The sequence below is a fragment of the Caretta caretta genome, chromosome 5, assembly GCF_965140235.1.
Source record: "Caretta caretta isolate rCarCar2 chromosome 5, rCarCar1.hap1, whole genome shotgun sequence".
NCBI lineage: Eukaryota > Metazoa > Chordata > Testudines > Cheloniidae > Caretta > Caretta caretta.
In genome coordinates, this window is record NC_134210.1 from 135,858,152 (window position 1) to 135,883,368 (window position 25,217).

The 25,217-nt window shown below is 51.5% G+C and overlaps 1 protein-coding gene across 5 annotated transcripts in view; it reads right to left on the reverse strand.

Moving 5' to 3' along the window:
• Positions 1-14,885, reverse strand: part of TBC1D2 (TBC1 domain family member 2) — a 30,665-nt gene extending 15,780 nt beyond the window's left edge. Inside the window, exons 1-8 of one of the 5 annotated variants that reach the window (XM_048849700.2) lie at positions 13,547-14,885; positions 10,418-10,853; positions 9,197-9,341; positions 7,400-7,541; positions 4,755-4,891; positions 3,840-4,027; positions 1,958-2,344; positions 1,032-1,142 (exon numbers count right to left, since the gene is read on the reverse strand). In XM_048849700.2, the coding sequence (XP_048705657.2) occupies positions 1,032-1,142; positions 1,958-2,344; positions 3,840-4,027; positions 4,755-4,891; positions 7,400-7,541; positions 9,197-9,341; positions 10,418-10,853; positions 13,547-13,602 (1,602 nt within the window). In that variant the 5' untranslated portion in view covers positions 13,603-14,885. Of the gene's footprint in view, positions 1-1,031; positions 1,143-1,957; positions 2,345-3,839; positions 4,028-4,754; positions 4,892-7,399; positions 7,542-9,192; positions 9,342-10,417; positions 12,688-13,546 lie in introns of those variants that run through there. The other 4 variants (XM_075128924.1, XM_075128923.1, XM_048849699.2 and 1 more) reach the window with 4 other exon arrangements.
• Positions 14,886-25,217: the final 10,332 nt, after the last annotated feature.

The following is a 25,217-nucleotide window of genomic DNA, read 5'->3' on the forward strand; positions in this document are numbered from 1 at the left end:
TGTCTGATTCGTGCGGGAAGGACTGCACCCCACTTCGACAGAGTCACGGCAGAACTAGAGGGGACCATGGCAGGGAGGAGGAGAACTAAGGGTGCTAAAGACAGATGAACAGATTTACTGGGACTGTTTACTGTAGAGAGGAGATGAATAGGAGGGAGCATGACAAGAGTACAATCATGAATGGAACAGCAAAGATAGGACCAAGGGCAGTGCCCGCTCCATTCCACAATACAAGGGGGAAGGGCAGTGCCCGCTCCATCCCACAGCATAATAACATGGAGAAACTCAGTGAAATCAAATGGTGCCAAATTCTGACAAAACAGAGAGGGAAATACTTTTTCATACAGCACATCATTAGCCTGTGGAACTCACTGCCACATGAGGTGTTGAGACCAAGAGCTCAGCAGGATTCAAAAAAGGACTGACCATTTCTGTGGCTGAGTATCCAGAGTTATGATAGCAGAGATTAAAACGTAAACAAGTGCTTCAGAAGGGACAAAAACTCCAAGCATTGAGTGTCAGCAGACCTTTAACTCCTGGGGGCTGAAGGGAACTTTCCCTGTGAGCATCTTAGCTTCAGCCCTGCATCCTGGTGGCACTGGCCCTTGTTGGCAACAGGCTACTGGACTGGATGGAGCCTGGGATGAGCCTGTTCCTACATAAACCCCAGAGCTTCACATGACTCTAAGTTTGTGTCTGGCCTGGAGCTGAAATTCGTAGAGAAGCAGAAATTTGATTTTGCAAGACCCCAACTCTAACAACGCTTCATCATCCCTTGAGACCCGAACAAAAATTAGGGTTTGCCTGTATGTTATTTGGGAAACTCCTGAGGGAAGCTGATCAGAGATCCCATGTCGGGGCCACCAAAATGCAGAGTGAAGGGGTGGATGGGAGTCCACTGGGAACAAGACCCTTGTTGGCTTACTGTGCATCTGGGACCAGGGCTGGGTAGGAAGGGAAACCCCTGCATTGGTGCTTGCTTCACAATAATTAAATGAATAGCTGCCACCTCTCTCCACAGCTCATCTCACCTTCATCAGCAAGACTTTCTCCTTCTCGGCAACGCTTCTCCAGAGCTTTGTGACCTGGTGGATCTCTGAGTTGAGGAACTGGTTCTGAGTTCTGTAGGCATCTAGGTCATCCTGCCGGAAAGCAGAGCAGGTGCTCACACTGGGCTGGCGGACAGCAGGCAGGCTTTTGCTATTCTCCTCTCTGTTTTAAATCCCCACATAAAAACTAAAGAACGAGAGGACGGCTCCAGAATTTAAGGTAAAATACATTACAGGGAGGGCATAATTCTCCCAAATAACATCAGAGACCCAGGACATTTAGACGTAAGGCTAAACTTAAAAGAAATTCAGATACGTTCAGGTCTGGAATGTACAGTTAGGGCACTCCAAACATCTTCAGTCTGCCCTGTAATAGTGAATAATGCTTGGAAGGTGCCGCAAGGAGACAGGCCGAGAGATCTGGGTTTGGTTCATTTTTAAAAATCCAGGCCTGAGGCATTCCTGGCACCAGCGAACACCACATCACTGCAGGCAACAAACCCCCGCTGTTGGCTGCAGTGTTTCTCTGTTGAGAGACACAAGCGTCCATTATAACTGCACAGATGGGGCTGGGAACTGCACGGTGGGCCAGGCTGTCTGAGGGGAAATGCTGTTTACACAGAGGGCACATCTGGACAGACTGACTGAAGGCAGCAACAGAGGAGGAGCTAAGGGTTGGATGGAGGATGACTCAAGCTGAGTCAGGCAAAACAAGCTCTAGGCTACCACTTCCCCATCTCTTGAACCAGACAAACCCTTCAAAGCACAGGACTGATATCAGCCCAGCCCCTGCAAACTGCCTGCACTCTGGACAGCAAAGGAGCGGCACAAACCAGCCCCAGGCGCCTGCTGTACCAGACACTACAGAGCCCTCCAGCTGCTGATTTGGCTGTGCCTGCCTCACGGACCTTCAGATGCTCAATCTCCTCCTGCTGCTTGTGCAAGGTGTCGACAGCAACAGCATCAGCCTCTTGCACTGGCTCAGAGAGATCCAGGACAACCTGCTCTGTGAGCTTCAGGATGACTTGCTGCTTGGCATAGTTCTTGTCCATCAGAAGCTGCACGTGCTTCTGCAGCTCCTCCACACGGTTGTCCCTCAGGGCCAGGCTCTGCTCCAGCTCCTTCTTGTCGGTCTCCAGGGCTTCCACCCGATTGCTGAGCTCAACGATTTGCCTCACTTTGTGCCGCACCAGCTCTAGCCGGTCTTTGTCTTCTGCAGCAGCCAGGTACCTGCTGGATGCTCTCTTCTCCCGCTGCGCAGCCTCCAGAGCCTTGTGGAGAAGCGTAACCAGCTCCTGCGGGGACATGGCGTGATCGTCACAACACACGGACCACACGCAGCACAGCACTGGCTCTGTCTGAGGTCGCAGCAGGCCTGGGGGTTCTCGTTAAGGGACAGGGCACTATCTAAGGGGATTTGGGGGAGACATCCCCTGGGCAGGACACCCCATAGCAGCCTTTTGCTGAGATGTGGGCACTAGCCAGTTTGGAGAACGACTGGCAATTCCTACGTGTCTATAACAGCGGAGCTGTGCTGCCAGCCTGCCCGGGGAGCACCCAGCCCAGAGGGGGCTCCATGCTCCATGGCCTGTACCGCCCCGGAGGTGCTGTACTGTTTGCAAGGGGGTGCTCTGCATCCCACCTGGCCCTGGGCTCTCCCCAGGCACCTTCCTGAGGGCTGACTGGATGCAGAGACCCAGGGCTCACGGTCGCTGCAGGGAGGCGCACACTCGCACCAGTGCTGCCAACAATCCCCTTGTCATGGTAACACTTTCACGGTCACCTCCCCGCTCGGAGCAGGCTCCGGCACCTGGCCACAGAGGAAGCTTGCTCGCCCTGGGAGAAGGCCATCGCCTCCAGGAAGTAAACTAAGGACGGAGCCAACTGCTCATCATGAGCCTGCTTCCTCTTCTACTAACATGGGTGTGACCCCAGTGACCCCCCTGACCCGAGCGAGGTCACACCAGTGTGAGCCCAGTGACCACCCCGCCCCTGCCCCGAGTGGCGTCACACCAGTGTGAGCCCAGTGACCCCCTGCCACCCCCAGAGTCACACCAGTGTGAGCCCAGTGACCCCCTGCCACCCCCAATCAGAGTCACACCAGTGTGAGCCCAGTGACCCCCTGCCACCCTCAATCAGAGTCACACCAGTGTGAGCCCAGTGACCCCCCAACCCGAGTAGGGTCACACCAGTGTGAGCCCAGTGACCCCCTGCCACCCCCAATCAGAGTCACACCAGTGTGAGCCCAGTGACCCCCTGCTACCCCCAGAGTCACACCAGTGTGAGCCCAGTGACCCCCTGCCACCCCCAATCAGAGTCACACCAGTGTGAGCCCAGTGACCCCCTGCCACCCCTAGAGTCACACCAGTGTGAGCCCAGTGACCCCCCTGCCACTCCCAGAGTCACACCAGTGTGAGCCCAGTGACCCCCTGTCACCCCCAGAGTCACACCAGTGTGAGCCCAGTGACCCCCTGTCACCCCCAATCAGAGTCACACCAGTGTGAGCCCAGTGACCCCCTGCCACCCCCAATCAGAGTCACACCAGTGAGAGCCCCGTGACACCCCCACTCACCGACTCAAGCAGGATCACACTGGTGTAACCCCTCCCCTGCCCCAACTGAGAAGAGCTCCACGGGAACATCACTGGAGAACCAAGCATAACCCCCTAGCAAATGGCACGCCAAGAAGTGCTCATGCTAGCACGTAGGGGCTTGATCCAAAGCTCCCTGGGGTCTATAGAGCCATCCCAGTGGCTTTGCTGGGCTCTGGAGCAACGGTCCCCAGATTTACCTTCTGAGACTTGATTTCCTCTGTGAGCGCCATGACCTGCTGCTGCAGAACAGCCACCTTGTCAGGGGAGCTTCTCTCACGGGCCAACCCTTCAGCGAAGGCAGGGAAACCGCTGTTCAGCCATTTGCCTTTCCTAGGCCAGTGCGACCTGGGCCCAGCCTGTGTTTCCTCTCGGGCCTTCTCCCTGACTGAGGGAGACAAGTGAGAGGAGGGGAGTCACTTCACTTGCGGGAAACCGGCACCAAACTGAATGACCAGCCAGAGAGCGACAGACACAGGGTGGCAACCGAAGTGCCGTATCTAATGTCGATACACAGGGCCAAGCCCCGGCCGCAGCTCAGCTGGACTCAGCGGGGCTGATCCCAGCCAGCGTCAATGAGCGCAGTTCCACTGGAGTCAGTAGGGCTATGCTGATTTACACCAGTTGAGGGGAGCCAGTCATGGCCATTTGGAGGGAAGACCGGCTCCCGAGCGAAGCCTGACAGCTCCGGTGGGAGGATTTGCTGCTCAGAACAGAGAGCAGAGAGGCAGGAGTGGCTGCTCTAAACTGAAGCCCTTGGGAAAGTGCTGACAAAGCCGATGCCTGTTGCCAAGGTACCCCACTGCTGCAGGCACCAAAAAGAAAACAGGGCCAGGTCCCCAGCTCCTGCAAAGTGGTTTCAAGGGAGCTACGCCAATCCGTGCCAGCTGGGGAAGCAGCCTGTAGACACCATTCCCTGCGATGCTCCATAGCAAGGAGAGGGAGCTGCTCTGGAGCCCTGGAGAGCAGAGCACTAGGGCTCAGTGCCCCCGGAGGACATCGCAACCCTTCCAAAGAAACCCCCGTCTCCTTCAACAGCTGGTAGGGCTGCTGCACAATGATTTCACAATGCCAGGCTGGGATACAGGCCACAAATCGCAGTGAGGAGAAAGTACCTGGACATTCTGCCTCCCCTTCCACCTCTTGTTCTGCTGCCAGAGTCCCAGGGTGCTCTGGGAATCCCTCAACACCAGAGATGCTCCTGCCATTCCCCGGGAGCTGCCTGCTGCCACAGATATTGTAGACTGTATTTCTGAAAAGACAAAGAAACCCAGGGAGCCCAAGGGCCAGGAGAGCTGTGGTCACTGAGGCCAGCCAGATCGCTGGCTCCCCTAGATCGCCACTCAGGGGTGCTGCTCCTCACTTTGTTATGCAGGAAGGAAAAAGTAAGGGGGAGGGGAGAAGTTGCGAGAGGGGTCATTGGGATGTACCATTGCTTGGCATAAGAAAATCCAGAAAAGCATCCATCATAAGAACAGCCACACTGGGTCAGACCAAAGGTCCATCTAACTCAGTATTGTGCCCCAGAGGGAATGGTAATCATTGAGTGAGCCATCCCTTGTCAGTGATCATTGGTCCATTTTGCTCAATTTCATGGTCATGGGATTTTAAAAATCATAAATTTCATGATTTGAGCTATTTAAATGTGAAATTTCACAGTGTTGTAATTGTAGGATCCTGACCCAGAAAGGAGTTGTGGGGGGTTTGCAAGGTTATTGTAGGGGGGATTGTGGGACTGCTACCCTGACTTCTACGCTGAGCAGCTGGAGAGCAGCAGCTGCTGGCCAGGAGCCAAGTTCTGAAAGCAGAGCCGCTGCCAGCTGCAGTGCAGAAGTAAGGAGGGCTTGGCATGGTCTTGCCACCCTTACTTCTGCACTGCAACCTTCAGAGCTGGGCGCCTGGCCAAGGGCTGCCGCTCTCCAGACGCCCAGCTTTGAAGGCAGCGCCTAAGTAAGGGTGGCAATACCATCACCACCCTAAAATAACCTTGTGACCCCCCGGCAACTCTCTTTTGGGTCAGGACCCCAATTTGAGAAACGCTGGTCTCCCCCGTAAAATCTGTACAGCACAGGGTAAAAGCACACAAAAGACCAGATTTCATGGTAGGAGATCAAACTTCACGGTCCGTGATGCGTTTTTCATGGCCCTGAATTTGGTAGGACCGTACCCGTCAGTGATCATTAAAAAATAGATAAAAAACAGGCCAGATCCCAGCTGGCGTCAGTGGGGCAGATCCCAGCTGGTGGCATTAAGCAGAGCACCCCACAAGCTCTGACAATTCGCCCCAGCTGGGGATCTGGCCCCAAGTCTTTCCGGTAAGTGAACGTTGTGTTAGTGACGGTGGCAGAAAAGACGGATACAGCACAGACAGCAGGCAAAGCCGGCTCTTTCTTTCGCTCTCTCTTGCATTGCACTTGCGCGTTCCCTTATTTGTGCCAATTTGTCTTGGTTACAGTAAGTACAATATATGGGGTCTGCTGGCCACAGCCAAACTAGACTCCTAACAAAACTGGTACCTGGCTATGACAGCGACAGATGCTTTGGAAATACTGAGAGAGAGAGAGAAACAAACCATGCAGCAGAGGCTGGATTTGAAAATAGGGGATGCAAAGACACACTTACGTCCTCAGGCTCCTAACAGAGTGTCTGTTTCTGCTGCCCACCTGACCCACAGATAAGAGCCCTAGCTAAACTACCATGCTGTGGAAAACAAATCAGCCTGTCCTACCCCACCCGAGATGTTCTCCAGTCCCCACGGAGCCTGAATTTGTGGCGTTCTCCTCCTAGGAAAACACAGTGTGTGGTCCCAGTGGGCTGGCTGGCAGTGTTAGCCACCAGAACGGCCAACAGTGTTAGCTGTAGACATTAGTATCTTTTCCCCTGACTAGCATTAGAGGCTAGTGCTTGTGACTATCAGTGCCAATGGTGAATGCTCGGGCTCCAATCCCCAAAGCACTTACATACAGCCAAACTTTGGTCATACACGGGCTTATGCACTCTGCTGGATCAGAACTCGGAAGGTCAGGGCCTGATCCGGCTCTCACCTTAGTCAGTGAGAGCCTTTCCATGGACTTTGATGGGAGCTGCATCAGGCCCTTCGAGCGGCTGGAAGTCCATGTGCATTTGGGGCTTGATCCTGCAAGGGGTTGAGCACTCTGGCTCTGATCCACTGATGCACTTCAGCATGAGCTTAACTTTAAGCAGTGAGCAGTGCCACTCTTGGCAATGGAGCTGCTCACAGGCTGGGAGGTAAGCTCTTGCTGAATCGCTTCTAGAGCGCTCAACCCCTTGCAAGGTCAGCCGCTTTGGGCCAACGCTACATGACTGCTTCTGCGCATGCCCAATGCACCTGATCCGACGCCCACTGGGATCAGCGGCGAGACTCCCAGTGACTCAGTGGGCTGTGGATCAAGCTCTACTGCATGCACTCAGACCCGCTTGGGTGCGCACTTACTAGATTGTGCACGTCATTGTAAGTGCTCGTGCAAAAGGTGTATGGACACTGGCATTTAAAAAAAATCCAGGCTGTAGACCTGCTGCTGAGATTTGCTGGTCAGAGAGCCAGAGAGGGGACAAGGAAACTCTGCAGAGAGCCTGCATTTCCTGCTGTGCGGCATCCACTCTACTGCCTTTGAGTTCCCACATGCCTGCATGAAGGCATTACCCTCACGACACACTTCTTGTCTTGGGCTATGGTAATGCTCAAGAGCACCACAAGGCAGCAGCCCAACACGCCAGCCACACCTCCACCGCCACTTACTGGATTTCAGTCCAAGGGTGCTTGAGGGAGATGTTTTGGAGGGCAGCAGGCAGCTGGGGAGCGGGCAGAGAGGCTGCCTTTAAACCTACCACGTCTGTAGGGGTTTTCACAGGGGGAAAGAACCCCTCACCTTCAGTGTGAACTAGAAAAACAGGAGAGAAATTAGATGAGCTCCTAAACCTTTGATCAAACTCTGCCGCTTTACATTAGGCATTAAGCCTTGTCATATCCTTTCAGCTCAGTCTATATATCTGTTCAAGACAGGCCAGAGGAAGCCATCCAACCTTCCCTGTGGTTTTCTAGAGAGACAAGGTAGGTGAATGTCTTTTACTGGTGAGAGAGACCAGCTTTGGAGCTACACAGAGCTCTTCTTCAGGTCTGGGCAAGGTACTACCAGTGTCACAGCTAAATATGAGATTGAACAGATAGTTTAGCACAGAGGTGGATTAGGGATTTGTGGGGCCCTAGGCCAGAGCAAGTAGGGGCCCTTTGCCCACCCCTTCTGCCTGCAGTCCCCCCGCATGAGGCCCCCGTGCCCTGACCCTGCTCCCCAGCAGAAGCGCTGGGTGAGTGGGAAGAGTGGGTCAGGGTAGGGGGGTGCCCATTTTCCCTAGGGCTCCCAGGCACAGGCCCCGTTGGCCCAGGGGCTAATCCACCGTTGGTTTAGCGTAAGTAAGTAGCACATAATCTCTCTCATATTAGCTGTGACACTCGTAGTAGCTTTCCCAGACCTGAAGAGCAACTCTGTGGGCTCAAAAGCTCGTCTCTCTCATCCACAGACGTTGGCCTAGTAGAAGACATTGCCTCACCCACCTTGTCTCTCTAATATCCTGGGACTGACACGGCTACAACACGGCATACGACAATTGTTGTTTGCTACACAGATAAGAGCCCAAAGGCCTGCAGATGCAAAAATCTTTACATTCATCCACTGCCAAGGTAACTTAAGTTGACTTTAACTGTTTACATTTTAAGGCGTACAATGAGGTAACACTGAGTAAGGTCCATACGGAAGCCAAACAAGGAAAAACAGAACTGTGCTGGCATCATTTCCCCCCGCAAATGGTATCATTTGTATGTATTTATACTCATTATAAAACTGATGTCACAGAGCCTGGATTACCAGAAAAGACAGTGACAACTGCTAAGTAAAAGAGAGACCGACACACGTCTATGCCTCTTTTAAACAGAGGTACAGCATTTGCTGCCAAATGTTACTTTTTTTTTTAATTTTATTTTTAAGCAGGAAAGAGTGTTCCTGGTGACAGCTAAGCAACAGACTAGCCCCCAGCGGCACCCTGCACCAGTCACATAGGTGTAACTGTGTGATCACGTCCTGACACAGACTGCAAATGGAACAAAAGGTAGGCCTTTCGCTGCAGGCCCTGTAGGCCCCTCAAGAGTTCCTAAGAACCCTAAGGGGTTTGCTCCAGGGAAAAGCCAAGAGCAACTGTAGACATAAATCTGAATGCCTTTGACCCCACCAACCTGGCTGCCCCTCAGACAGCCCCAGCTAGACAATCAGAGCCCTGGCTGTGTATGAAAGTCAGTCCCTTTATTTCAGAAGACGAGCTGTCCAATGAGAACTAGCACTGCTCTCATTACAAAGGCCGAAGGTTTCAAGTTTGGGGCCCTCCACGTTGGAACTTCAATACCACCTTGAAGTCAATGGGAGCTCCAGGAGCTCGGCACCTCTGAGATCTGGCACTTGTTTAGGCGCCTTGTTTGAAAACGCTGACCCAAAATCTCTGTACACTGATCAGATAAGGGGGAAATAGTTAACTATTTAATACCTACTGATTTCATTGAGCAGAGAGTCATTCGCAGGCAGGGCTGCCACAGTGACGCTGTCCACAGGAAGCCCAGTCAGGGTATTGCAAAACGCCCAACGCTTCATCTGCAGCTGCTGCAGCCAGTACATCATGGCCTGTCTGCTGACTGCCTAACATTATATAAAACAGGTTTGACATGGCTCTCTGAAGTGCCACTTGCAGCCTGCTGTGATGCCCTTGAAAAGTTGATCACCACCTCCCTGCTCTAGTCCAGCTGATGTTGGCCAGGCAGGAGACACCTGATCCCTGAGCACTAGGCCCCCAGTTGTAACCCTGATTCGAGAGGCATGGGGTAAATCCTGAACCCTGGTCTCCCAGGCATACTGCAGACTGTCTGCTACATTAGATGGCTGGTCTCCAAATTAACTCTTGTTTTAAAGGAAAAGCCTGTCACAGCTGAAGATTTCTGACCCTGCTGCATTGAGCAGAGAGTGATATAGAGGGAGTCGAAAGCTGTAGGAGTTGGTTTGCAAAGGCTCCATCCTCAATCAGCTCTTGTTGCTGGTGAGCCATTGCTCTTTTCCAGAGGAGTCCCACAGAGCTTGGGATTTGACCCTGGGGTTCTGCAGGGGAGTCAGCTCCGGCCTAGTGTCCTCAAGCCCCCAAGAACCAAGGAATCCTTTACTAAATCTAGGTGGGGAAAGAGGCTTGCAACCCCTGCATCTGTGTGTAACTGGAGGTAAATGTATACGTTTCACAGGGGAAGTTCTAGGCACTTTGGGCAAAATTCAAGCGGACTTAAACCCCAGGCAGTGCTACTGACTTTAATGGGACTGAATAGGGCATTTAATTAGTAACCACAAGCCTCTCTCCCACCCAAATCGTCACAGTGAGCTTCCAAGTTGACCCAGCACCCGTCCCCAAGCCAGGAAAGCTCAGCGTTATATTAGAAAGGTTACATCCTGGAGTTCAATTGCTCCTGACTTAACTTTCCTTTTGAACTCCATGTCTGATTCTGCTCCCACTGAAGCCAGTGGAGTTACCCTGGTTTTACAACAGCGTCAGTGAGAGAATCAGGCCCAAAAGCTAAAGGCCCGCACGCTCTCAGGGTAGTGCTTAAACCTTGCTATTGAACTTTTACCAGGACCATTTCAGTGCTGGCCCATTCACACTGACAGCTGTGATATTAGTGCCTGCATTTCACAATAGCCAGCTGCAGTAGTTGCCTAGAAGACACTGTGCTCACCTTAAGAATAAACACTCTGCTTGGAGTTCGGATTTCAAAAACCCCTTCATCTGCTTCCACCTGGCAATCAAAACTGGCACTGGAGAGATCAATGCTCCCCAAAGGGTTAACATCTTGAGCTGTCCTGCAGTACAGTAAGTGACATTTATTTTCATCATAAAAGAACCAACGAGACTTCCAGGCCTTGATTGGCCCCTTGACCCCAAGTTTACTTAAATAGCCACAGAGTTTCTTTCTGGGTTCTTCTCTGCTAGGATTGAGCTGTGCATTTCCCAAGTCCCTGTGAGGCAATGATACAGCTCTCTCTTTCGCTGAGCCTGCATTACCGTTATCATCATCTGAATTTGACTCAAGAGGCTTGCCTGGAATTCCAGCCAGGAGACACTCTCCACTTTCAGGTCTCCTTTCCATCTCTTCCAGGAAAGATCTCCTAAACCTGGAATTAGAATTGCAACAGGAAATTTACTAGGTAAAGTGTAACGGCAATGGACAAATACTGTTGCGAATTGATTTGTAATGGTCCAATATTTTCAAAACAGTTTGTCAAAGTTTGGCTCCTACGTCCATATACCTAAAGTAGCATAAGAACAGGTATACTGAGTTATACCCAAGGTCCATCTAGCCCAGTATCCTCTCTTCCAACATGGCCAATGCCAGGTGCTTCAGAGGGAATGAACAGAACAGGTGATTATCAAGTGATCCATCCCGTCGCCCATTCCCAGCTTCTGGCAAACAGAGGCTAAGGACACCACTCCTGCCCATCCTGGCTAATAGCCATTGATGAACCTATTCTCCATGAATTTATCTAGTTCTTTTTTGAACCTTGTTATAGTCTTGGCCTTCACAACATCCTCTGGCAAAGAGTTCCACAGGTTGACTGTGGACTGTTTGAAGAAATACTTCCTATTGTTTGTTTGAAACCTGCTGCCTATTAATTTCATTAGGTGACCCCTAGTTCTTGTGTTATGAGAAGGAGTAAATAACACTTCCTTATTTGCTTTCTCCACACCAGACATCATTTTATAGACCTCAATCACCTCCCCCCCTTAGTCGTCTCTTTCCCAAGCTAAAAAGTCCCAGTCTTATTAATCTCGCCTCACATGGAAGCTGTTCCATACGCCTAATCATTTGTTTGTCTGACTTCCAAAGGTGCTGACTTTAACCTTTAACTTCCCTTACATAGCTCTCATCTTCCCCGTCGCCTTTCCTCTAGCATCCATTCATCTTGCCATTCCCTTTTCCACTTTGAAGTCAGAGTGGGCTGACAGGAGAGAAGTGACATCATGACACCGTGAGCTTTAGAAGCGAACGTACTAGACATAGTATCTTGGCAAGTCAAAACAGGGATGTGACAGACGTGGCAATTTCCTGTCATATCCTTGACAAACCTTACTGAATTCAGTTTAAGTATCTCTGACGGTGTGAATTGCCTAAAGGTCAACAGCAGCGAAAGCAAGTACCATAAAAGGGAAAAGCACTGAGTAAATCTCATCTCTTTTTGGGAAAGCAACTGTGAAAAGAGAGACAGGGAAAATGAATTATGAACAGCTCAAGAAAGCTCAGCTAGTTGAGCTATGCAGAGTAAGGCAGCTCAACACGAAGAACTGGTCAAAGACACAGCTAGCAAGCAGACTTGCTGTATTCTCAGGAATGGAAAAGGAATGATGGTTCAGGTTTGCGGGGAACATCCAGCCCACTGGAAGAGAGTCCAGCAGGCAGGGGAAAGCATAGAGCCAACTCCCTGGAAGGAAGCAGGGAAGAGGCTGACAAAAGCAGCAATCGTGTTCCATCCAGCCCAACTGCATCACTGCAGACTTGGGAGGATGTTAAACAGAAGCCATTAAATTTAACCATTTTTAAATCTGAAAAATTTTAAATGAGCTGGCTGAGAAGATTGCTGGACTATTAAAGTTAATTTTCAGTGAGTGCTGAAGCATTGGGGAAGTTCCAGAAGACCGAAAGCGAATGTTGTGTCAAATTTTTAAAAAGAGTAAATGGGATGTTCTGGATAATTAAGAGGCCTGTCAGCCTGACATCGATCCTGGGCAAGATAACGGTGTGGCTGATATGAAACTTGATTAATAAAGAATTACAGGAGGGTAATATAGTTAATGAAAAATCAACATGGATTTATGGAAAATAGATTGTGTCAAACTAACTTGATATCTTATTTTTATGAGATTACAAGTTGTGTTGATAAAGGTAATAGAAGATCAGGGTTGGAAGGGACCTCAGGAGGTCATCTAGTCCAACCCCTGCTCAAAGCAGGACCAGGCCCCAACTAAATCATCCCAGCCAGGGCTTTGTCAAGCCTGACCTAAAAAACCTCCAAGGAAGGAGATCCCACCACCTCCCTAGGTAACGCATTCCAGTGCTTCACCACCCTCCTATTGAAAAAGCTTTTCCTAATATCCAACCTAAACCTCCCCCACTGCAACTTGAGACCATTACTCCTTGTCCTGTCACCTGCTGCCACTGAGAACAGTCTAGATCCATCTTCTTTGGAACCCCCTTTCAGATAGTTGAAAGCAGCTATCAAATCCCCCCTCATTCTTCTCTTCTGCAGACTAAACAATCCCAGTTCCCTCAGCCTCTCCTCATAAGTCATGTGTTCCAGTCCCCTAATCATTTTTGTTGTCCTCCGCTGGATGCTTTCCAGTTTTTCCACAACCTTCTTGTAGTGTGGGGCCCAAAACTGGACACAGTACTCCAGACAAAGATTGAAGTAATATACTTAGACTTCTATATGATTAAAAACTAGAATATAAAATTAATATGCCACACATTAAATGGATTAAAAATTTATTAATAGATAGATCTCTAAATGTAAATGGGAATCATTACCAAGTGGGTGTGTTTCAAATGGGGTCCCGCAGGGATTGCTTGTTGGCCCTACACTGTTTTACATTTTTATCAGTGACCTGAATGGAAGAAAGCGTACAATCATCACTGTTAAAGTTAGCAGATGTCACAAAAGTTGAGGGAATGGTAAGTAAAGATGATGACAGGTTACTGATTCGCAATTATCTAGATTTCTTGGTAAACTGGGTGCAGGCAAACAATATGCATTTTAATATGGCTAAATGTCAATGTATACATCTAGGAACAAAGAATGCAGGCCATACTTACATGATGGGGGACTCTATCCTGGGAAGCAGTGACTCTGCAAAAGATTTGGAGGCCATGGTGGATAATCAGCTGAACACGAGTTCCTAGTGGGACCTTGGCCAAAAGGGGTAATGTGATCCTGGGATGCATGAACAGGGGAATCTCAAATAGGAGCAGAGAGGTTATTTTACCTCTGTATTTGGCTCTGGTGCAACCACTGCTCAAATCCTGTGTCCAGTTCTGGTGCTCACAGTTCAAGAAGGATGTTGGTAAATTGGAAGGTTCAGAGAAGAGCCATTAGAATGATTAAAGGATTAGCAGACATGCCATCTAGTGAGAGACACAAAGAGCTCCATCTATTTAGCCTAACAAAGAGGTTAAGAGTGACTTGATTACAGTCTATAAGCATCTACATGGGGAACAAATATTTAATAAAGGGCTCTTCAATCTAGCAGAGAAAGGTATATGATGACAATGGATGGAACCTGAAGTTAGACAAATTCAGAGAGAAATAAGGGCATACATTTCTAACGGTGAGGGGGATGGCAGATGGCAATATCCTGGGCATATTTTAGGAGCATCCATTGTATTAAAAATGCAAATGCCTATGTAATATTGTAGGATTTTTCTAGAACTTCTTTAGGGGGAAGACAGGGTTAAGGCAATACTGGAGAAAAGGGAATTGCAAATGCCCACCTAAGGACTCAGCTTTTCAAGGTTTGCCCTGAGGAGGGAATCTTTTGTCTGCTGATCACTTGTTACCTGAGGACAGCTCCAAGACCCAGACTGGATTCTCCAGGGACCAAACAGACAGAGAAAGGACTTGTGAATAAATAGCCTGAGTTTAAGCTGACTCAAGGCCTTCTGTCTGATCCAGCAAATGGACTGGCCCTCTGGTTCTTATAACTGTGGGCAGTTACACTCTGAAGAGAAAGCAAGCAGGCCTGCTTGGGCAAGCTGTCTTTTGCTGGCAATGACAAAGTGTGGGCAAGGAACTGTGCAGCCTGGAAATACCCTGGTCAGGAGGGAGAGAAACAGGTGTCTCTCCACCTAAGAAACACTGGCTGGGGAGCCAGAAGCCTGGGAGTGCATGCCCTGGCTGGACCAGAGGAGAAAACCCCAGTGCAGTTGCCATGAACTGGGACACCACCTATGGTTGAATATTCCATTTGCCGACATGAACAGGCATATTTCACGAAGGCATGGTGCCACATGGAATTTCACACCATCAGTAAACTTTAGTTCCTGGACTACCTTTTCCTGTGTAGGTCTAGCACATTCCAGTGAGTGGGGAGCCACATTCAAATCCCCTGACACCAAGTGGCATCTCATTCCACAAGTGGTGACTTTGATAGAACCGCTTGTGGAGCAAGGTGCTACTCAATATGTGCAAGTGGATTGGAATCTGCTCTCACAACGTTATAGGCAATTTTCTCTCTTTGCCCAGTGTCCATGGAGCTTCAAGTATATACAGTCACTGGGTCCATCAGAAGGCTCCATTCATTCAGTTCTCACCTTTATGCTTTCACTCCATTTCCCTCATTAGGGGTTGACACTGGCAGGCCAGATGCCAGCTGTTGCCCAGGCTTCAGGTATTAGCTAAGGCAGTGGTTCCCAAACTTCGGACACCGCTTGTGCAGGGAAAGCCCCTGGCGCGCCGGGCCGGTTTGTTTACCTGCCGCGTCCGCAGGTTCGGCAGATACCGGCCGCCGCTTCCTGCAGTGCCCACTGGCCTGCAGTGGCGAACCGCGGCCAGTGGGAGCTGTGATCAGCCGAACCTGCGGACACGACAGGTAAACAAACCGGCCCGGCCTGCCAGGGGCTTTCCCTGCACAAGCGGCCTCCCAAGTTCGGGGAACACTGAACTAAGGCATTGACACACTTACAGCTGGAAATCCCAGACCAGTTCACCGGTATGTTTGTTTTGCTCAGAAAAGGTATTAGTCTCATAAGAATATATTTAGCATTCAGATTTTATGAAATGCTTGTAAACTGCTGCATGCATTATTCTCATTTACAATGTCTGTATTCCAGGCTACAGGGAAATATCTAAGTTTTACTTTATAACTTTGAAAATGTTTGCTCTGAACTTGTAAACTCAGGCATGGGAATCATCCTCCCTGCCCATTCAGAAGGATTATCAAAATCAGATGTGCCATCAAGGAACATCACAAATGCAAAGGACTGGCTAATGACCGTATCCTATCTGGGCAATGCTACATGCAAGGAAGCTCATCCTGTGGGCATGGAGGCTGAATGAAGGAAACAAAACAAAGCTACAGGACAGTATGACACTGTACCCCATATTCTTCACAGTGGTATTATGATATGGTTAAGACATAATCATAACATATTTTATGCAAGATAAGTCATGCAAGGTGTCATTGGAAAGGTTATGATTTACTGAATATGATTATCCTATCTGTATGCATGTATCATTTTTGTATCTGAAGTTAGGAATATTGACTATATATCTGTATTACAAATGTGTTTACACCTAGGAAACACCCACAAGGCAAAAGGCTCTCAGTCTAGATGGTTGGCTGGGAAGGGCCCATTCAGGTTTAACAGTCATTAGGGGAAAACAATAGGCCTTAGAAGAAGCTTATTTCCCACCTGGGGTCCTTCCTGAGGACACTGCAGACAGCCTCTGACTCATGGCTGCCGTGCCACTTCAGGGACATGTGACTAGGTCACCTGGTGCTGGACTCCATCTTGAGATACCAGTGTTTTTCCACTGCCCGGGTGGGAACCAAGCTTTGAAACAAAGGGTTCCAGCCATTGCAAAAGCTATTTAAGGCAGGAGAAAGAAAAGGAGTACTTGTGGCACCTTAGAGACTAACCAATTTATTTGAGCATAAGCTTTTGTGAGCTACAGCTCACTTCATCGGATGCATAAAAGTGGAAAATGCAGTGAGGATGTTTTTATACACACAGACCATGAAAAAATGGGTGTTTATCACTTCAAAAGGTTTTCTCCCCCCACCCCATTCTCCTTACCAGCAGGAGAGTGGGGTGGGGGGAGAGAAAACCTGGATTTGTGCTGGAAATGGCCCACCTTAATTATCATACACATTGTAAGGAGAGTGATCACTTTAGATAAGCTATTACCAGCAGGAGAGTGGGGTGGGGGGTGAAAACCTTTTGAAGTGATAAACACCCATTTTTTCATGGTCTGTGTGTATAAAAACATCCTCACTGCATTTTCCACTTTTATGCATCAGATGAAGTGAGCTGTAGCTCACGAAAGCTTATGCTCAAATAAATTGGTTAGTCTCTAAGGTGACACAAGTCCTCCTTTTCTTTTTGTGAATACAGACTCACACGGCTGCTACTCTGAAACCTGTCATTAAGGCAGGAGAATGACATCATTGTAGCTCTTCTCTCACTCCCCACTCAAAGAGACTCCTGAAAACACTTGAGGAACAAAGGCTGAACTGGAGGAAGTGCTGCACCCAGACTAGAGTGATTTTTAGCCTGTGAGTGGAACATCTGGGGATTTCAAGCTGCTAGTGCGGCTTGTTCCTTAAGAATCTGCAGCTTGCTTGCATCATCATTTAGGGTGAGAATTTGCTATTCATATCCGATCTATGTAGTATATTAAGCTTATTTGGCGGTTTTGTTTATTTGCTAGGTAATCTGCTTTGATCTGTTTGCTATCCCTTATAATCACTTAAAATCTATTTTTTGTAATTAATAAACTTGTTTTTGCTTTGTCTAAAACCAGTGTGGGAGAGTCCTAACCCGGGGCAGAAAGCCGTTGTATATTCCTCTGCACACTGAGGGGGTGAATTTCATGAGCTTACGCTGTAAAGTTCCCTGTGCAGTGTAAGACGGTATAATTTTGGGTTTACACTCCAGAGGGGAGTGTGTGCCTGCGTAGCTGGGAAGTTCCTCAGCTGGAGCCTTCCCATGCAGAGCTGATCACAGTGTCTGCATGTAACTGCAGCTGGGTGTGTCCTTACCTGTACGTGTGCTGGTGAAAGTGCAGGCTGGACACAGCGGTACAGTGTAAAGGGAGCCCAGGCTGGTGGGTCAGGGAGGCTCAGTGGTACCCCAGTTCCAGGTGGCATGCCAGGGGGAACCTATCAGACACATTTTTCCATCTTTTTGACTGTTTGAACTCTGAAGTACCAGAGACTCTAAACGGAAGCCAGAGATCCCCAGGGACTGCCTTCTGGGTCTGCCTGCACAGACAGTTTGAATTGACAGATTACCACAACTCTATCACTCTTAGGATTTAGATGGTAACTTGTTTGTGTGTATGCGTTTGTTTGCTTTAACCTGTAAAAAGCTCTCATTTCTTTTTCCTAGTTAATAAACCTTTAGATAGTTTATTACAGGATTGGCTACAAGGGTTGTCTTTGTCGTCAGATCTAGGCTACCACTTGATCTGGGGTAAGCGACTGGTCTCTTGGGATTGGAAGCAACCTGAATTTTGAGTGATTTTTGGTGTAAGTGACCTTCAGTCCCCAACTAAAACCCCTCCAACGCATTATTAAGGATCTACAACCTATCCTAAAGGATGACCCAACACTCTCACAAGTCTTGGGAGACAGGCCAGTCCTTGCCTACAGACAGCCCCGCAACCTGAAGCAAATACTCACCAACAACCACATACCACACAACAGAACCACTAACCCAGGAACTTATCCTTGCAACAAAGCCCGTTGCCAATTGTGCCCACATATCTATTCAGGGGACACCATCACAGGGCCTAATAACATCAGCCACACTATCAGAGGCTCGTTCACCTGCACATCCACCAATGTGATATATGCCATCATGTGCCAGCAATGCCCCTCTGCCATGTACATTGGTCAAACTGGACAGTCTCTACGTAAAAGAATAAATGGACACAAATCAGATGTCAAGAATTATAACATTCATAAACCAGTCGGAGAACACTTCAATCTCTCTGGTCACGCAATCACAGACATGAAGGTCGCTATCTTAAAACAAAAAAACTTCAAATCCAGACTCCAGCGAGAAACTGCTGAATTGGAATTCATTTGCAAATTGGATACTATTAATTTAGGCTTAAATAGAGACTGGGAGTGGCTAAGTCATTATGCAAGGTAGCCTGTTTCTTCTTGTTTTTTCCTACCCCCCCCCCCCCAGATGTTCTGGTTTAACTTGGATTTAAACTTGGAGAGTGGTCAGTTTAGATGAGCTATTACCAGCAGGAGAGTGAGTTTGTGTGTGTATGGGGGTGGGGGGGATGTGAGAAAACCTGGATCTATGCAGGAAATAGCCCGACTTGATTATGTAAAGAGTTGTCACTTTGGATGGGCTAGCACCAGCAGGAGAGTGAATTTGTGTGGGGGGTGGAGGGTGAGAAAACCTGGATTTGTGCTGGAAATGGCCCACCTGTTGATCACTTTAGATAAGCTATTACCAGCAGGACAGTGGGGTGGGAGGAGGTATTGTTTCATATTCTCTGTGTGTATATAAAGTCTGCTGCAGTTTCCACGGTAAACATCTGATGAAGTGAGCTGTAGCTCACGAAAGCTCATGCTCAAATAAATTGGTTAGTCTCTAAGGTGCCACAAGTACTCCTTTTCTTTTTGCGAATACAGACTAACACGGCTGTTCCTCTGAAACCTGCATGGTTTTTGACAGTCTGCCCTCAGGCAGGCACTCATGGTCGTGAGCCACTCCAGACAGCGTGACAATGGGTGTAGTCTTGGCAGGATTTCACATGCCACAGGTCAACTGGGTTTATAGATCATAACCCCAGTGCCGTTAAAAATTTATTGTAGTACTGAGAGTTTTTACAGATTAAAGATTAGCCACAATGAGTGAATCACAGTCACAGGAGGATCTTCACACAAAGACCTTGACAAATTACATAGAAATAGGGGAACAGCCCATAAAAAGAGAGCTTCAGATCAGGAACTGAAACCTTTGCTCATAGACTTTGACCAAGGAGCAGGGTTTGAGGATTCCCTTACACCCCAGATGCCGCAGAGACCGCTGCAAGCAGAACTGTTCAGCTGAAGTTCCTGGAAGCCCAGAGAGAATGTGGGCACCAGATGGTGGAGCTCGGAGTCAAGGAGAAGAAAGAAATTTAGGAGGCCGAGCAGAGAGCCTACCAAAGATGCAAAGCCCCCCACTGAAATTCAGGTATCTTTGGTGAGCTTCCTCCTTGAACAACTAGAAGGTGAGGAAAGAGCATATCAAAAACAGATGGAAGCTCACGCACTGCACCTCAAAGTCCTGCAGCAGAAAAAGCAGTAGCCTCAAACTCTTAGTACATCCCCCTCTCAAGAACAGGGAGTGGGCGGAAGCCTGCCCAATTTACCCAGAGACTGACTGCACTGAGGAGTTCCTGCCGACCTTTGAGAGACTGTGTGGGATCCATAAGAATCCAGAGGATAAGTGGAAGCCTATGCTCTTAACCAGATTAACTGGGAAAGCAAGACAAGTTTTTAATTAAATGAAGGAGGGTGATGCTAAGGTGTATAAGAGACTTAAAGAAAATGTATTGAAAAGTTTTAAGATCACTCCTAAGTCCTATTGATTGAAACAAAGAAATCTTAAAATGTTTGACAATATCATCCACGCTGAATGTGCGTGTGTAAGGTGTGTAATTATATGCAAAAATGGGGTAGTAGAGGCAGGGCTGAAGGTAGCTCTAACAAACGGTTTAATTTGGTGGCAAAAGAGCAATCATGGGGGGGTGGGGTGGGGAGAAAACCTGGATTTGTGCTGGAAATGGCCCACCTTGATTATCATACACATTGTAAGGAGAGTGATCACCTTAGATAATCTATTACCAGCAGGAGAGTGGGGTGGGGGGGAGAGAAAACCTTTTGTAGTGATAAACACACATTTTTTCACGGTTTGTATGTATAAAAACATCTTCTGTATTTTCCACACTATGCATCCGATGAAGTGAGCTGTAGCTCACGAAAGCTTATGCTCAAATAAATTGGTTAGTCTCTAAGGTGCCACAAGTCCTCCTTTTCTTTTTGCGAATACAGACTAACGCGGCCGTTACTCTGAAACCTGTCATTTTGTGGACAGTCACTGATGAGGTAAAAGCAGCCATCTGTGACAAAAAGCCTTCCACAGTTTGGCGGCAGCAGAAATTGCTGATAAATATATTAAGTCAAGTGCTCATGGGGGGTGCAAACACCAAAGAAAGGGAAATCCTTCTGTTCCCCAGGTTAAAAGAGGGGAGGGGTCTAGGAATAAACCTAACCCCAACTTGGTTAAAAAACCTCAAGGGAGCCCAGAGTTTAAAACCTCTTACCCTAAGGGAAAGCAGACAGTCTGTCATCACTGTGGGGCTCCTAGCCATATAAAACGAAATTGCCCAAAATGTAAGATCACCCCACAATTGGCACCCACCATCCTAACCGTGAGTGCCAATACTACGAACTTGATCCCAGAAAAAGTTGCAAAAGAGGAGACTGGCCTCATAAACTATATTAGGACTGAGTCTTGGAAAGGTAGTAAAGAATTTATTAATATTTTTGAGTTGGCTGAATTTCCTGTGCCTGTGCCCCTGGCTAAAGTCCACTTGGAGTGGAAGGATTCAAGGGTGATATTGTAGGCATTAGAAATTTACTGCCCACTGATATTTTAATAGGTAATAACATTTTAGCCATGTCTAGTCTTATACCCCAGCCTCAAAGAAAGTATGGATCTGATTCACCTGCTATGTCTGTGGTCAGCAGGGAAGGCTGAAAAGGGGAGGGAAATGCCCTCAGTTGCCTTCTGAAGAGGATTTGAAATTTTTTCTGTTGTGCCAGAGTTTGCTCTGGGCTTAAGTGAAACTCAAAAGGAGTTTGTGACTTCCCAACAAGTGGACCCTTCTCTGAACAAGAGAGGGTTACAGCTCAGAATGATGCCTCGGCTGGGGAAGGAAAAGGTGGGGACTCAGTTGTGAGCCCCATTCTAGACAGCATGACAAAGGACTGTTACTGGTTTGTATTGTTTTATTTACTTTGTTTATATTATATTCTTAAATTATTCATTAGTCAACTGCAGAAAGGCTTTATTGCCCAAGGACCTGGGCCAGGCCTGTTCCTGCACCCACTGAAGTCTGTTTCTGTTCTGCAAATTTATGTTTGATGTCAAGGGGAGGAGAACCAGCCCCAGTAACAAGACAATTGGCAACAAATCCTCAGAGACAGAGAAGAAACGGCTTTGGGACAACTTGTTGAATGGCTGCTAGCCATGGAGCTTCTCTAGCTCTGAGCAATCATGAGCACACTGCCCAAAGACCACGGTTTTGCTATGGATCTGTAACCTGGGGGTTGCCAATGTAAGTTTTAAGTCTGATTCAGTAAGAAAAACTGAAGAAAGGCCAGGAGGACATACACCTCACCCCGATTGTTTGGGCAGGGCAGACACACACCTTGCCCTGACTGTATTTTATACCAAACTTGCTTTTACAAGAGGAAGTTCCTGTGACACTGACACCAGGGTAACCCTCACATTGGAAGTTACCTCAAAAGCTGCAGGAGCGCCATGGGACTTAGAGCCTAACTCTACATTTCCATGTCCAATGCAGGAAAAGGTAGATGTGACAAGTGGAGAATGCTGGATTAGAGCAGGGACCAACACGGCTGTACCCACTACCTTAACCCTGCCTGTCTGAGAGGGAGCTCCTCCTGCCTCGGCCAAACACCCACCATACGCAGGTATTTAACATGTGGACTTGAAGCAGTGACCCCACTGCAAGGCCTGCTGAATAGTGACTGAAAAAATCAAACCCAGCCCACAATCATGCGGGGGCACCATTCAGCCCACCCATTACCAGGTATAAACAACTGGGGACTGAGAGAACTAGAAATCCTCCTGGCTGCAGGGGACAATTCTGCCTCCCACCGAGGGGCCGGAGGGAATTTACCTCCCCCTGGGACCGGTTATTCCACAACTGTCCACTGTGGGGTCTCTGGCACCTTCCCTGAGGCAGCTGACGTCTGCCCCCTCTGCCGGAGGCACTGCACTGCTGGGATGGGGGGTAGCCCCAGGACACCGCTGCTGCCCCCTCTGCCCCGTGGGGTGGTGTGTGTGGGGGTAACACCTGGACACTCCCTGCCCCTCTGCCCTGTGGGGCGGTGTGTGTGTGGGGGGGTAACCCCAGGACGCTCCCTGCCCCTTCTCCCCGTGGGGCGGTGAGTGCGGAGGGGTAACCGCTGGACGCTCCCTGCCCCGTGGGGCGGTGTGTGGGGGAGTGACCCCAGGACGCTACCTGCCCCCTCTGCCCCGTGGGGCGGTGAGCGTGGGGGGGAGGGGGTAATCGCTGGACACTCCCTGCCCGCTCTGCCCCATGGGGTGGTGTGTGTGTGGGGGTGACCCCAGGACGCTCCCTGCCCCCTGTGCCCCGTGGCGGGGGGTGACCCCAGGACGCTCCCTGCCCCCTGTACCCCGTGGGGGGGGTGACCCCAGGACGCTCCCTGTCCCCTGTACCCCGTGGGGCGGGGGGTGACCCCAGGACGTTCTCTGCCCCATGTGCCCCGTGGGGCGGTGTGTGTGTGTGTGTGGGGGGGTGACCCCAGGATGCTCCCTGCCCCCTGTGGGGTGGTGTGTGTGTGTGTGGGGGGGGGGGGGTGACCCCAGGACGCTCCCTGCCCCCTGTGCCCCGTGGCGGGGGGTGACCCCAGGACGCTCCCTGCCCCCTCTGCCCCGTGGGGCGGTGTGTGTGTGTGTGTGTGTGGGGGGGGTGACCCCAGGATGCTCCCTGCCCCCTCTGCCCCATGGGGCGGTGTGTGTGTGTGTGTGTGTGGGGGGGGGTGACCCCAGGACGCTCCCTGCCCCCTGTACCCCGTGGGGGGGGGCGGTGACCCCAGGACGATCCCTGCCCCCTGTACCCCGTGGGGGGGCGGTGACCCCAGGACGCTCCCTGCCCCCTGTACCCCGTGGGGGGGCGGTGACTCCAGGACGCTCCCTGCCCCCTGTACCCCGTGGGGGGGTGACCCCAGGACGCTCCCTGCCCCCTGTACCCCATGGGGCGGAGGGTGACCCCAGGACGTTCCCTGCCCCCTGTACCCCGTGGCGGGGTGTGACCCCAGGACGTTCTCTGCCCCATGTGCCCCGTGGGGCGGTGTGTGTGTGTGTGGGGGGGGTGACCCGAGGACGCTCTCTGCCCCCTCTGCCCCGTGGGGCGGTGTGTGTGTGTGTGGGTGACCCCAGGACGCTCCCTGCCCCCTGTACCCCGTGGGGGGGCGGTGACCCCAGGATGATCCCTGCCCCCTGTACCCCGTGGCTGGGGGTGACCCCAGGACGCTCCCTGCCCCCTCTCCCCATGGGGCGGGGTGTGTGTGTGTGTGTGGGGGGGGGTGACCCCAGGACGCTCCCTGCCCCCTGTGCCCCGTGGGGAGGGCGGTGACCCCAGGACGCTCCCTGCCCCCTGTGCCCCGTGGGGAGGGCGGTGACCCCAGGACGCTCCCTGCCCCCTGTGCCCCGTGGGGAGGGCGGTGACCCCAGGACGCTCCCTGCCCCCTGTGCCCCGTGGGGGGGGGCGGTGACCCCAGGACGCTCCCTGCCCCCTGTGCCCCGTGGGGGGGGCGGTGACCCCAGGACGCTCCCTGCCCCCTGTGCCCCGTGGGGGGGGGCAGTGACCCCAGGACGCTCCCTGCCCCCTGTGCCCCGTGGGGAGGGCGGTGACCCCAGGACGCTCCCTGCCCCCTGTACTCCGTGGCGGGGGGTGACCCCAGGACGTTCTCTGCCCCATGTGCCCCGTGGGGCGGTGTGTGTGTGGGGGGGGAGGGGGTGACCCAGGACGCTCCCTGCCCCCTGTGCCCCGTGGGGGGGGTGACCCCAGGACGCTCCCTGCCCCCTCTGCCCCGTGGGGGGGGGGTGACCCCAGGACACTCCCTGCCCCCTGTGCCCCGTGGGGGAGGGGGTGACCCCAGGACGCTCCCTGCCCCCTGTACCCCGTGGGGGAGGGGGTGACCCCAGGACGCTCCCTGCCCCCTGTACCCCGTGGGGGAGGGGGTGACCCCAGGACGCTCCCTGCCCCCTCTCCCCGTGGGGCGGTGTGTGTGTGTGTGGGGGGGGTGACCCCAGGACGCTCCCTGCCCCCTCTCCCCGTGGGGCGGTGTGTGTGTGTGTGTGGGGGGGGGGTGACCCCAGGACGCTCCCTGCCCCCTCTCCCCGTGGGGCGGTGTGTGTGTGTGGGGGGGGGGGTGACCCCAGGACGCTCCCTGCCCCCTCTCCCCGTGGGGCGGTGTGTGTGTGTGTGGGGGGGGGGGTGACCCCAGGACGCTCCCTGCCCGCGCTGCCGGAGGCGCCGCGCTGCCGGGGTGGGGGTAGCCCCGGGGCACCGCGGTCCCCCCCCCGCGGCGCCGAGCCGGAGGGTCGCGGGGAGCCCGGGGCGGAGCCGCTGCCGCCGGGATCCGCACGCCCCGGGTGGGGCCCTGGCCCGCGGCCCGCGCCCGCGCCCGCGCCGCCCTTACCCGGCTCGCTGCGCTGCGCTCGGGGCCTGGCCGGTCGCGCCGGGCCTGGGCGGCGCCGGGCGGAGCGGGGCGGGGTGCGGGCGGCCCCGCTCCGCCCAGAGCCGGCCCCGGGGCAGGGGGCGGGGGATTCTGCCTCCCGGAGGCTGTGCCGGGGTCCCCCCGGGCGGGGAAAGCGGGGCCGGCGGGGCACGTCGTTGCCCGCAGCAGCAGCAGCAGCAGGACTCGCCTTGCAGCGGGGCGGGCCGGAGGGGCGCGCCGGGAAACGTTTTCAAACCCGA